This window comes from Cavia porcellus, unplaced genomic scaffold (genome assembly GCF_034190915.1).
Source record: "Cavia porcellus strain 051 isolate PalLab524CR breed Dunkin Hartley unplaced genomic scaffold, mCavPor4.1 scaffold_29, whole genome shotgun sequence".
Classification (NCBI taxonomy): Eukaryota; Metazoa; Chordata; class Mammalia; order Rodentia; family Caviidae; genus Cavia; species Cavia porcellus.
In genome coordinates, this window is record NW_026947512.1 from 3,480,602 (window position 1) to 3,493,980 (window position 13,379).

The 13,379-nt window shown below is 42.5% G+C and overlaps 1 protein-coding gene across 1 annotated transcript in view; it reads right to left on the minus strand.

Annotated features, from left to right (window-relative positions):
* Positions 1-13,379, minus strand: part of Lamc1 (laminin subunit gamma 1) — a 114,910-nt gene that overhangs the window by 37,365 nt on the left and 64,166 nt on the right. The window contains exon 2 of the mRNA XM_013157832.2: positions 1,243-1,547. Within this exon, the coding sequence (XP_013013286.2) occupies positions 1,243-1,547 (305 nt within the window). The remainder of the gene's footprint in view (positions 1-1,242; positions 1,548-13,379) is intronic.

Here is a 13,379-nt window from a genome sequence, read left to right on the forward strand (position 1 = left end):
AGTACACACACACACGCACGCACGCACACACAGTTCAATCCCAGTACACACACACACACACACACATACACGCACACACGCGCACACACACAGTTCAATCCTAGTACACACACACACACACACGCACGCACACACAGTTCAATCCCAGTACACACACACACACACACACGCACACACAGTTCAATCCCAGTACACACACACACACACATACACGCACACACGCGCACACACACAGTTCAATCCTAGTACACACACACACACACACACGCACGCACACACAGTTCAATCCCAGTACACACACACACACACACACACGCACACACAGTTCAATCCCAGTACACACACACACACACACACGCACGCACACACAGTTCAATCCCAGTACACACACACACACACACACACACACACGCACACACAGTTCAATCCCAGTACACACACACACACACACACACACACACACACCCCAGAAAGAAGGCAGCATTCTTTCTTTCCTTTTTTTGGAGAAAAGGTCTTGTTATATAGTTCAGGCTGGTCTTGAATTCACTACAGAGCCCAGGGCTGGTCTCAAACTCATGGTGATCCTCCTACTTCAGTCTCCCCAAGGCTGGGACTTCAGGCATCTGCTACCATGCTCAGCCAGAAGGCAGCATTCTTAAATATTTTGTTTTCAATTGCTTCCGCTTACTAATTAAAAAAATAGTAATTTTTTTATTTTATCAACTCAAAGAGGTACAAAGTACCAGGCCTACAACCTAGCAGTTTGGGAAGCTGAAGCAAGACTGTAAATCTGAGCCCAACCTGAGCAACTCACAGGCTTAGTGACAGTGTGTCTGAAAACAAAACATAAAGCAAAAAAGGGCTGGGGACGTCACTCAGTGAGAAAGCCTGGGTTCAACCCCTATTAAGGAAAAGAGAGAGACAGAGAGACAGAGACAGAGACAGAGACAGAGAGACAGAGAGAGAACACCAGAAAACAAAAAGTCAGAAAGAACACTAGAAAACAAAAGGTCAGAAGCAACATGTTTCCATCTCAAATACAGACATTAAAGTTAAACTTTGCACAAATTTTAAGCAATGTGTAAAGTTTATATCCCAGGATATATCTGCATCTCAGCACGTAAGTGCATCCAGGATCTATTCCTCCTGCTCACACAGGAGTGGGACCTGGCCTTGGTGCCACAGGCTTCCCGCACCTGGCGTGGGACAGAACTGGTCCTTCTGCTGCCTGGAAGGGCCTACCTGCAGTACAGGGCTGTGATCAAAGTTGTAGGCACTGGGCCTGCCTTCCAGGGTGGAGAAAGCCACATTGCCCCCAGTGAGGGGAGAGATGTCACTGAATTCATCAGTGCACAAGGCCTGCTGCTCGTCCTCTCCGGTCCGGATAAAGCCGCGGTTGGCCTTGGCGTAGGTGTTCTCACAGGAGCCACTGTAGTACTGGTAAGGTATCCAGGGTCCGTCCTCCCGAGTGCGCTTGTAGATAGCGAAGCTCTCTGGGCGGCTGGTATGGAACTTCAGGCGCACATAGGTGATGTCAAAGGCTTTTCCTGTAGGACAAACACATCACAGTTCATGTGTCATGTGAATGAAGGTACGAAATTCTTCCATTCCTAGTCAGGAGTTTGACAATGAGGCTACAAATTACTGTAGGTGCACTACATTGAGGAGACCCCAGAATACAGAATACACTGGTTTTGTTCAACAGGCTTATTCTAAATCAGGAAATAACACACATTTCCCCCACAAAATGACAAGCTGCAATTGGGTTGTGACATTGGCTTCTACAAGCTTCTTCAGGCACTGTTAAAATTTTGTTTGAAATGAAAATTAGGAGTGTAAGTAATAATATGTTTCTTTAAAGTGAATAAAAAGTTCATTTATTTTTAATGCTGGTGTTCCAGCAAAAGCTTAATTAAACATATAAAATTATTTGCTGATTTTTTAAATGAGCTGAGACTAAGGATCACAAGTGAGGGCCCAGTCTGGGCAACTGAGCAACACGGGAAGACTCTGTCTCAAAAAATTAAAAAGGGCTAGAGATGTAGTTTGGTGGAAAGGCTCAGATTTAATCCCCAATACCAAAAGAAAGTGGTGTCATTTGGTCACTTTAAATCAGTGAAGGGGATTGAAAAAAAAAATTAAGATGTGTTACTCACATATACCCACTCCCATAAGGAATATAATCATTATGTACTAAACTACAAACACATACTAATAAAAAAAAAAAACTGTGACACTCGAGGTAGAAAGAATATTACCAGTTCTATTCTTTATTTACTAGATGAAGAGACAAATTTTAGAAGGGGACAAAACCAGTGTTTTGGAGGATGGAGCAGAGAGCACAAGAAAATTGTCCTTCAATAACAACTAGAGATGGGGGGAAAGAAAGAAAAAGGAAAGGCAGAAGGAGGTTTATAAAGGTGGTATTTTTGGAAAGCGAATCCAGGAGAGGTGAGCTCTGAGCAGGGCAGGGCAGGCAGAGGGAGGGCCAGGAGCCCAGTCACTGGGACAGGCAACTCCTGCATCAGCCAGGTCTCGGGATCCAGGCGGCACAGCTGTGATCAGCCTGCCGTCAGGTGGACAGCAGTAATGTGCAGCTGTTTTGAATCACAATCCATCTACACACTGGACCTTTCTGTGTGACAATATGTATACTTTGCTATTTCCATGTTATTGTGAAGATCACAGTCTGTTCAACATGTATTTGCTGGATATAACAACATGCTCAGACTTATGCTATCCACACTGGGGGCCAGGAGGTATTCCATAGAAGAGCTTGCTTGTCCTTACAGAGGTTATATTTTCCCCCCAATCAAATCAGCACCTCACGAAGAACCAACCTGACCCTCTCCTACACCCACACAACAGGAACTCCTGCGCTCCCCCAAGCGGTGGGTGACAGGGGCTGCTGCTGTGTGCTCGGGCTGCATTTTTCAACCCAGCTTTGTCTACAATAAAACAGGTAAAATGAGTCAGATGTGACTGGAGTTCTCAACAGGTTCAGACATTAGAAGAGGTCTGATTAACTGGTTTGATTAACTATGTGCATAAAATGCACTGGCACACATATGACCTTGAACATAAAGCTACATGGTATGATGGAAAGAACACAAGACTGGGCACAGTGAGTTCTTCATTTTGTTATACAAAAGTCTCATGATTTCTATTCAGCAAAAATGAGGGTGATAATCCTGGTTCCACCTACCTTGAAGAGCTATTAAAAGGTCAAACTAAGATCTGGCACACACTTGACTAACTATAAAACATTATGCAAGTATAAAGCATTATTACAATAGAGCTTATGAAGAAAATTCTTAGGGTTCTGAGTATGATCACACATAAAAACCTGACTATAACAGGGATTACTTGGTGAAGGTACCTAAGAACATTATATAATATATGGGGTGCAGTATAACACTTTGCCTGAATACAGATCACATAAATGCACTTCACTTATTGAGAAGAATGTAAATTTAACCCTTATCTCTTTATTATGTCAAAATGTCTAGACATCACTTTTGAATGAAGGTGAGGTTAGTACAATTATCTACCGCATTCCAGAGACTCACTATCTAAGACATTCCTGAATGGTAAAAGAATTTATTTTACTTAAGAGTAAGTGGCTTGGGATGGTCAAAGCCATAATCAGTAATCTGGGGATTACAGATTACCTTTGCATTTTTTCTCTTTTACCTTCTGTACATTCATTGTTCTTTAGCAACATGACGTACAGCAGACAGGGCCAAAAGAAACAAGGTAAAATGGACCAAAGGATTCTCTGTTCCAGATCAGTATCTGCACCACAAAGCCGAGTTCTGAAATAATTGGGCATATGTGGCCACTCCCACTGTGACCACAGCCATAAAGCACCATGGGTGGCCACACATCCTTAAAGCAATTCCAGTAGCATTAAACTGAGACTGCCTCACACACAGACGTCAGCCTAGCCTTGCCAGCTCTGTGCCTCATTTTCAGAGCCTCCTTCCTCATTCAAACCTTTAGCCACCATCGGAAGGGGAAAAGGACCTCTGTGTAACTGGACAGAGGCAGACACATTTCCTCTCAAGAAGGCAGTGCCACACTCTGTCTCAGAGTTGTGGTCAGTCTACAGTAAGCATAGACAAGTACAGTTCTATGTGGTGATTCCATGACAGGAAAAGCACAGAGTACCAGGGGAATTCGGAGGAAGTTAACCTAATTCAGGTTTGGGAGGTCAAGAAATATTTCCGAGAGGAAATGGCATCTAAGACCTGAGTAATGCTTAGAATTAGCTAAGCAAACAGGGGCTGGTTGTCCAGGCAGATGACATACCATGCATGCAATACTAAGAGAACACAAGGAGCGAGTTCAGAGCAATGAGAAAGTTGCATGATATAACTAGAAGTAGACAGAGGCTGCACATAAGTGACAAGCAAAATGACTACAGGCGGTGGTCAGTCACTGAAGGGCTTACACCAGGAAATGCAGGATCCTACTGGGTGGTCCGGCCACCTGGGGTAGGGGTAGAGATTAGGCTGAAAGGGACAGGACTGAAGACAGATAAGTAAAGTAGATTGGATAATAACCCAGATCAGATCGTAAGAGGCAAAACCAAAAACAGGAACACTGGAATGGAGAGAAATGAATGGAGCCCAGTGAGGTTCAGGAGGTCAACATCAACAGTAAGGTTAGGGTTAGGAACCAAGAGCCACTCCCAAAGGACTCCTCTACTCACACCCATTAGCACTCTGCTCCCTGTCAACATTCTCTTTTCTCATTCCATGAGGTGGAGAGACTAAAAACAACCTTTGTTCCTTGGTTTAAAAATAAAATAGGCAGGTGTGGTGAGGCAGGACTATAATCTCAGCACTTGGAAAGCTGAGGCAGGAGAACTACTGCAAGTTCCAGGTCAGTCTGGACTACATAGTGAGTTCAAGACCAGCCTAAATTGCATAGTGAAACCCTGTCTCAAAAACACACCCAAAAATCTAAGGTAGTACCATCCACTAAAACAGAAAATGGTCAGTAAGCTGGGCTGAGATGATGGCAGAGAGCTAACGGGGACATGGGTTTTTGGCTATAGTAGATTTGAGTTGTCTGAAGGTCACCCAGATAAGAAGAAATGTCTGAAAGAAAGCAGGATGTGAACGACCTGAAGGTCCAAGAGACATTTGAGTTAGGAATATAGATTTGGGATTCATTAGCATGATGTAGATGTCACTGAAGATTTGGGTATGGCAAAGATCAACGAGGAAGTGTACTGTGACAGAAGAGAGCAACACCTCAAGGAGCACCAGTATTTAAAGCACAGGTCAGGCTGAGGTGACAAAGCAGACTGTGTACAAGTGACCAGGGAGAGCAGAAGTCAAGGTAGAGTCAAGTGTGCAAGACAATGACTAGGAGGCGCTCACGGACTTGAAGCTAGTGCAGAGGTCACTACTGCACTTGAAAGAGTAGCAGGCACAGAGACCAAAGGCCCTGGAAACTGAGAACCAATGGCAGACAGGTGCAGGGAGTGTGATCAGCCTGCTGGGACCCCAGCTGAAGGGAGCAGCAAGAGAAGACAGGGCTTTTGGAAGAACACAGGGCCAAGGCAAGACCCTTCCCCTCTCCCTGCCTTTTTTTGTTTTCTTAGGTAGGAGAAGTGAGTGTGTACTTACTTAACGCTGGTGTGCTCAAGTCTGCAGAAAGGAAAAGGCTGAAAATACAGGCTAGGAAGTAAGAACAAGATTCGATGCTCAGTAGGAGACTGGCTCTGTACAGGAGAAAATCCACTTCCTACTTCCTGCTTGGATGCAAATGCAATTGATTTTGTAGGTTCTAGGGAACAGAAGCTTAAAGAATTCTAATAGATGACTTTTTTATTATATGGAACATTAAGAGTACCTGGGCTAAGGGGTTGAGGGTAAAGCCAGTGGAGTCGTTGAGTGGTGAACACTAGGAAAGTACAGAAACTTTATAGGACCCACTGTAAAGACCAGCAAAGAAAGCTGGCTAGAGGAGGAAAGAAGGTTCACTGGGTAGTCAGGCAGTCAGGCCACTGAGACAAGGGTAAGAGGTCGTTAATTTGTAGGGCCATTTCTGCACAGGTGAGATTTTCTTGTTTGTTTGTTTGTTGTTTTTTGAGACAGGGTCTTGCCATGTAGTCCAGGATGGTCTCAAACTCATGTGACCCCTGCCTCAGCCTCCCAAGTGCTGGGATTAGAGGCATGCACCATCATGTCCAGCAGAGGTGGGATCTTCCACAGCAATGTGTCACATGCCCTATACTGGTGTAACAGAAGGAAAAGCAGACACAGGGCACCGATGTGCCAACTTCAAGGAAATTGGAATCTAGGCTGGATAAGAAGGAAATACAGAGAATGGGATGGAGGAATAAAAGTGTGAGTTCTGCCTGTAACCATGGATAATCAAGAACCGGAAGCCAGGCGATGAGGCACATACCTACAACTCCAGCACTCTAGGAGGCTAACACACAGGAGGGCTGCAAGTTTGGGCCCAGCCTAAGCAACTTAGTGAGGCCCTGTCTCCAAACACAAAATTTAAAAAGGGGTGCAGATATAGGTGAGTGTGAAGGTTCTGGGCTCAATCTTCTATACCAAAAAAGCAAAAATCTAACAAACAAAAACTCTGGAAAACTAAGGATCTTATTTTTATCCTGTGAAACAACCAAGAGCTACTGTGTCCCCCCACCTCACACGTCCCTATTCTCCCTGCATCCCCCTCCTCTAACAAAGTCAGAAGATACAGTTAATTGGCAGATGAATAGAAAACTGGCCCAGGTCTTCCAGTGAGCTTGTCATATCATCACTGTAGCTGGAAGCAAGCAGAAGTGAAGTAGCCAAGCCGAACAACTAAGGCTGTCAGCAAGTACATCTGTAGATGTCACCCAGCAACAGTACAAGGACCGCATCTTCCATTCCTCACCTCGCATTCCCACACATGGAGAATATCCATGAATATACACACCCTGGAGAAAATATTTAGCTACCAAATGTTCTCCTGCCTCTCCCTCTCCCTCTGCGACATTCCTTCCATAAACAAAAAAGAAAAGGAAAAAAAAAAAAAACCCTCAAGTGCAGATGGTCAGAAAGCAGAGCACAAACTCAAGGGCTACTTTTTGCTCAGAATCCTACCGCGATGCTGGCTGAGTCAGTGAGCAAAGGGGAGGAGGGGGCTGCCTGGACAGGGAGATCCAGCCTTTTTCCAGGCTGGGCCATCGAAAACAGGAATCCGTCTTAAGCCGCCTACGTGGCGAAGTATTTCTAATCTCTCTGAGGAAGGGAGAAACTCTCTCTGTATTAGGACTGGATTCAAACACTCACTGCTAGAAAACATAAATGCCTCTCTGTTATATGCAGCTCCACAGAATTCCACGAAGAGCTTGTGAAACACCATCCTATACAGTTTAGTGAATGATAATGGCCATAGAGAAATTGTCAAAATTTCAAAATGCCCTTCTATGGCCTGAACAAGAAAACAAAAGCCAATTTACTCTAAAGCATCAAAGTAAAGAGTCCCTGGTTCACTACTGTTCTTTTATGTTAACTCTTTCAAATCAGAAAAATCAGTGTTCTCCTTGCAGTGAGCCTCAGGAACACAGAACTTTAATAAGGCTGTACTACAGAGCTTATCAGAGATGGTGTATGTTTAGACTATTAAACAGGATTCTCCAAACAGTTATCACAAACAGTAGACACAGAAAGCAACTATTTGAAAATGCTTTCAATTCTGTTACCATAACTGCTGGCTGAAACAAGAGTTCCCAGGACAACACGTCCAGCTGCATACCAGCTGTTATTGTTCCACCTCAGCAGACGGATTACACAAATAGAGCCTTCCCAATTAAGATGACCAAGAGCCAACTTAACGCTGAATCTGGGATCCTCAAGCAGACAGACAGGCAATCAGGAAGCACTGGAAAGAACATCTCAGCATACAGAGAATGTATAGAGGAGATGTGAGTACATTTCAACTGCCAAAACACCCAGTCCTAACTGCCTGCCAAACAACTAGTTTCTACTGCCTCAAATTCATTGCTGAAGCAGACTGCTTTAAAAAAAAAAAATGTACCCTGTTCCTTTCCCTTACATTTCAGTGCTTCTTGTTCACGGCCTCTCCCTTGTCCACCAGCCAAATGCCAACAGTGCAAAGGCCAGTCCCATAGGAAGCATACTTTAAGCGTGCACAAGTCACAAGTGATGAAAAGTAACCTTTATAACTTTACAGAAAACAGTAATTTTTAACTGAACTTATTACAGCAAATGCAATGGAACTCCCTATTTGAGGACATGTCCCTTTCAAATGATGAACAAAAGGCTGACAATCTCAAGCAGAGGCAAGAAACCCTCCCTCTCACATGTGAGCTATTATTGTCATTAAGAACCTACGATGAGCAGAGCTGGAAAATGAAAAGCATCTCAATTCTATGCTGTCACAAGAAAATATAGCAGAAGTAGGTAACCATGCTAGCATTTTTTTTTTCCGGTACTAGGGATCGAACTCACAACCTTGAGCTTACCAGGCAAGTGCTTAAGCCACAAAGCTATAAATACCCAACCCTCATGCTAGCATTTTTAAAAAGTTAGTACGAACACCAAAGGTATGGCTTTGGCTAATGGAGCTAAAAGGCAGACAAGTATTGAAAAACGGTGTAATTTAGAAGAAGACAAACTCATAATGTCTTATGAAACTGGATTTTTCTGTAAGGTACAAAGTTTAAAGCTTAAGGCAAGCAAACAAACAGGTTAGGAAATAAGAACAAGATTCGATGCTCAGTAGGAGACTGGCTCTGTACAGGAGAAACAAAACAAAACCCCCATTTAAAAAATCCAGTTCTACTCTCTCCCTTATAATCTATAAAATACTGCTTGGCCCCATTACTGAATAAGACCACAGCACTAAACTAATGGAGCAGTCCTCACTACCCAAATGCAGTATCCAAAAATGCCAGATCTTCAGCATACTGAAGGCTCACAAATGATTTGACTTAACATGATAATTCTGGTTCTCTAAGACGGCTATTTTGTGACCAGATTATTTTTTTATTTTTATTTTTTTGTGGGAACTGAACTCACAACCTCGTGCTTGCCAGGCAGGCACCTATGCCACTGACCTAAATCCCTAGCCAACCTGAGAATTCTTAATACTAGAGTGTCAAACAAGCTTGGAGGTAAAATAGGTTTAAAGTAGGTTTAAATTACAGTTAGAGGTAATAGACATTTTCCATTATCAAAACGCAAGGGTAAAGGTACCCTAATCCGTGGGATGTGTCTTTGTTATTTTATGTGATATCTTCACCAGAAGAAATAAGAGTCTCAAGTAAAAACTCCAAGCCGAGAACTGGCACATTTGCCTTATTTGCTCAAACTTCATGCTTACAAGACTCAATACCAGCCCTAATTCAGGGTAGTAGGTCACAAACATGCCTGCAGTCCTGAGCTGAGCTAAAAAATGAGGCCAACGTTTACTCCCACACATCCAAGCTAAGGCAAAAAATGCACTCATGCTGCTGAACAAACTCCTAGCTATGGGACGTGACATGAGGCAATTACTGGAAAAAAGTCACAGAAAAAGGAAAATGCGTTATTTGTAACACTAAAGAAATAAAAGGGCAATGATATATGAGATACATAAAACACGTATTTTTAGAAAATATATACTCATTAAAATATACAAAAGACAAGTTTATATAGGAAGCTATTTCTTGTTGCATGACATTTATAAACTATTAAGAATTATCTATAGTTTGGTTTTCAACCACATAGAAGGGTGACAAATGAGAAAAGGAGACAAACAATAACCTCATTATGAAAAATGTTCTAATATCTAATCATAATGTTAAAATAGGCTAAGATCTTCTGTCTCTCACAAAGTGGCAGGAAATTGATTGATAGTTTACTTTTATTTATTCAACTATTCGCTAAGTGAATCTACGCCAAAGCCCTCTATGCCAAGCCATTTGGAATACTCCAATCCTTCATTTTGCTAGAATGTCTTTTAGTTTCTAGTTCTTTTAATTCCTAATAAACTTAGCCCTTAATTTCCCTAGATCATGTGCTATTCACATCTCTTTTTAAAGCAAGAAATTACAACAAATAACCGATATATCTTAAATACGCATCTTCCTCAGTTTTTACAGTTGCTTATTAACTTTCTTACCACACCACCCATCGGATCAAGTTTAACAGCCATGACTCTTAAATTGCTCAGGTCCGAATTCTTCCATTCATTCAACAACTATTTACTTAATACTACTATACCACCCAGTCAGTGTTCTAGATACTAAGGGCACACCAGTGACTAACACAGATATACTCCTAAACTAGGACCTTAAATTCCAACCCTGCAGTCCAGTGGGGAGGGAGCAGGGTTGGATAAGGGATACATAAAATTAAAAATAAAAATGTTATGTGTCAGAGGATCATGAAAAAATTGGGGTGGAAGACATCAGAGGAGGGGTTCTCTTAACACTGCATCATTGGAGACGGCCTCAGTGACAGAGACGAGGTGACATTTGAGCAGAGAGAAGAGCAAAACCAAGGCAACAAGTGGGGGAAGAACAAGCACAAAGGCAGGAGCTCGCTGCGGGGCGAGGTCAGCCGGCCCGGGGTAACAGTGAGAAAGGTGGAAACATTAGGAGAGAAGGTCAGAGGAGCTCCAGGGCAGGGAGGAACTGCAGCCCTGTGGAGCCTGCAGACCCAGCTTGTACTCTGAAAGAGGTGAAAAGCCACAGGAGACCTTTGTACAAGGAAAAACATGCTCTGATTAGTATTTTAAAAGGATTACTTTGACCACTATAGTAGCTTAAGACGACAGAGGACACAAAAAGGTGGGCAGGGAAGGGAGTTTTGACAATCTAGGCAAGAGATTCCCGTAACTTGGTCCAGGGTGGAGTGGAAAGTAGTGACAGATTCTCAGCGTATTTTAAGAGCAGAACAGATCAGTTTACTAGTGGACTGGGTACACATTATAAGCTCTGGCCTGCACAATTAGAATGATGAAGCCACCATTTACAGAAACAGGTACAGGGATGGCCTGCAAGGAAATCGGGAGGCTGGTATTGGGTATGAGAGTTTTAGATGCTTATGAAACATCATTATGGAAATGTCAAGTAAGCAACTAAGATATTCAAGGACACAGTTCAGGGACAGGTCTAGGCAGGGGAGAAAAATCCGGAAGTCATCAGCATAGAGTCAATATTCAAAAGCTATGGGAGTAGATGAAAATGATTACAGATAGATATAGATAAGTGAGGAGTAGACAGACTGGGACTTGGGGCATAATAAATTTTAAAGTTGGGGAAGATAAGGAGGACCTAACAAAGAAAACTCAAGGGAAATCTCTACTGATGGAGAGGAGTATGAACAGTAAAATTTCAGGAACAAAATTTTTTTAAAAAACTACTTCAGGAAGAGAATAATCAACTGAAGCAAATATTTCGGAGATGTCAGAAAAGATGAAACTAAGGACTGGCCTCTGCTTTAGCAAACTGAAGGACACTGCTTCCTTGACAAGGGTTTGGTAAAATGACAGAGCTGAAACCAGAGGGAATGCTGGGTGCAGCAGGGTGCACTGGGAACTGGAGCCAGCTAATAAAAACAATTGCCAAGTATTTTGCTAGGAAAGAAGAGAGGGAGGGCAAAAAAAGAAAGAAGAGGAGAGAAGAGAAGTCAGTCAGAAATAGCTGGTGAGGAAAAGAGAGGTTCCAAAAGAAACTGCTTTTCAAGGTAAAAAGACAAGTAGTAAGTGAATGATCCAACCGGCAGCTAGATTTACAGTTATCATGAAGGCTTTCTCTGGTGTGGGTTCGTAAGTCTCCCAAAACTTTCCCTTGCAAAGCAAAAAATAGTCATGTCCAGGATCAATGTAAGTATGTAAACATTTAGTACCCAAAGAGTTCAAAACTCACAGAGTCTGGAAGACACTCCCCATCAGAGCCGGCCTTGTTCTGGGCCTTTCTTCCCCCGTTAGTTCTCAAAATCTGGTCCAGTGTCAGGTCTCAAACTGGCTGTCAGCAAACTTCTGATCCTCATTCTCTATATGTTCCATTCTGGTACATTCTGGGTAATGTTCCAAAATTTATATTTTTTAAAGCACTAGAGATAATTTTTATGTACTGTCACATTTGAGAAATATTTCTTACTATAAATTCTTCTCCATCCTGGTTCTTACCCTTTAAAGATTTGGGTTGGGAAAAGATTCTGACCTTAGCACTGCATTACAAAATGAATTAGGCTTTTGTAGGTGATTCCTTTGGCTTCATAGGCCAAGCACTGCAAAGTAACATTTATTCCAGTGTCCATGTAAGCTTGAGCAGTGAACCAGAACAGCAGCAGTCGATCTTCTTTAAGGCACAAACAGGTGTTCAACGCAACACAAGCTACACTTGCCATATCCCAGGGGGCTTAGCATGCCTGGGCCAACCGAACCCCAACTCCCCAACACTTTTCTCCATGCCAGTTTCCTCTCTCATTCAACCGATATCCTCCAGGCCCCACTTCCCAGACAAGTAAAAATAAACATTTGATTTTTAGAAAGTTACTGAGCATTTCACATGGTATCCTTTACATGCACACAGTAAAACCAAATCCCCCCCCCCCCATACCTGTCCCTCACCGCATTCTTAATATCTGACAAAATAATGCAGGACCACCAGCATATCTCAAAGGCAAGCGATAAATGTGGAAGCAAAGAGTTAACTTTTGCCTCAGCACACACAAAATGATAAGAAAACACTCTGTGGTCATCTAGAAGCCTAGACTTGTTTAACCCCAGTCTGTGTTGGGTAGCATTGGCATTTTCAGGCAGGGTGTTACATTCTGCTGGTTAAAAACCAGCATAGAAATATTTACTTTTCAAAAAAGAATTTCAGGTGTTTATTTTAAAAAATACACACAGGTGTGTGTGCACATACACATAGATGGTTTAAGAGAAAGTATTCAATAGTCATATAGCAATAGAGAAAAAGAACAGAGCAGGGGGAAGATAGGGAGAATATGACACTTAAGAATTAAGAACGTTCTGAAAGTCCAAACGGCCCGTAAATTGGTTTGCATATTCTCATCAGATCTACAGGGGAGACTTTCTTCCCATTTTAAAAACACCTTGCATCACTTAACTCACCTCTTTCCAGAATCAAGCCTTAGGATGCACCTTCAATAGTTAGAACTTAAGACAGAGGGTAGCAAAATATGGCCTGCTCACTGATCTATTTTATCAGCCTTTTATAAAAGTTTTACTGAAACAAAGTCACATCTACTTGTTTACCTACCTACTGTCGATAGCTGCTTCCTGGCCGTAACAGCAAGACAGAGCAATTGTAGAAAGCCCAAAAAGCCTAAAATATTTTCTGTGGCATTCTATAGATCTAAGAAGACAATGAATATAAAAACAAAGAT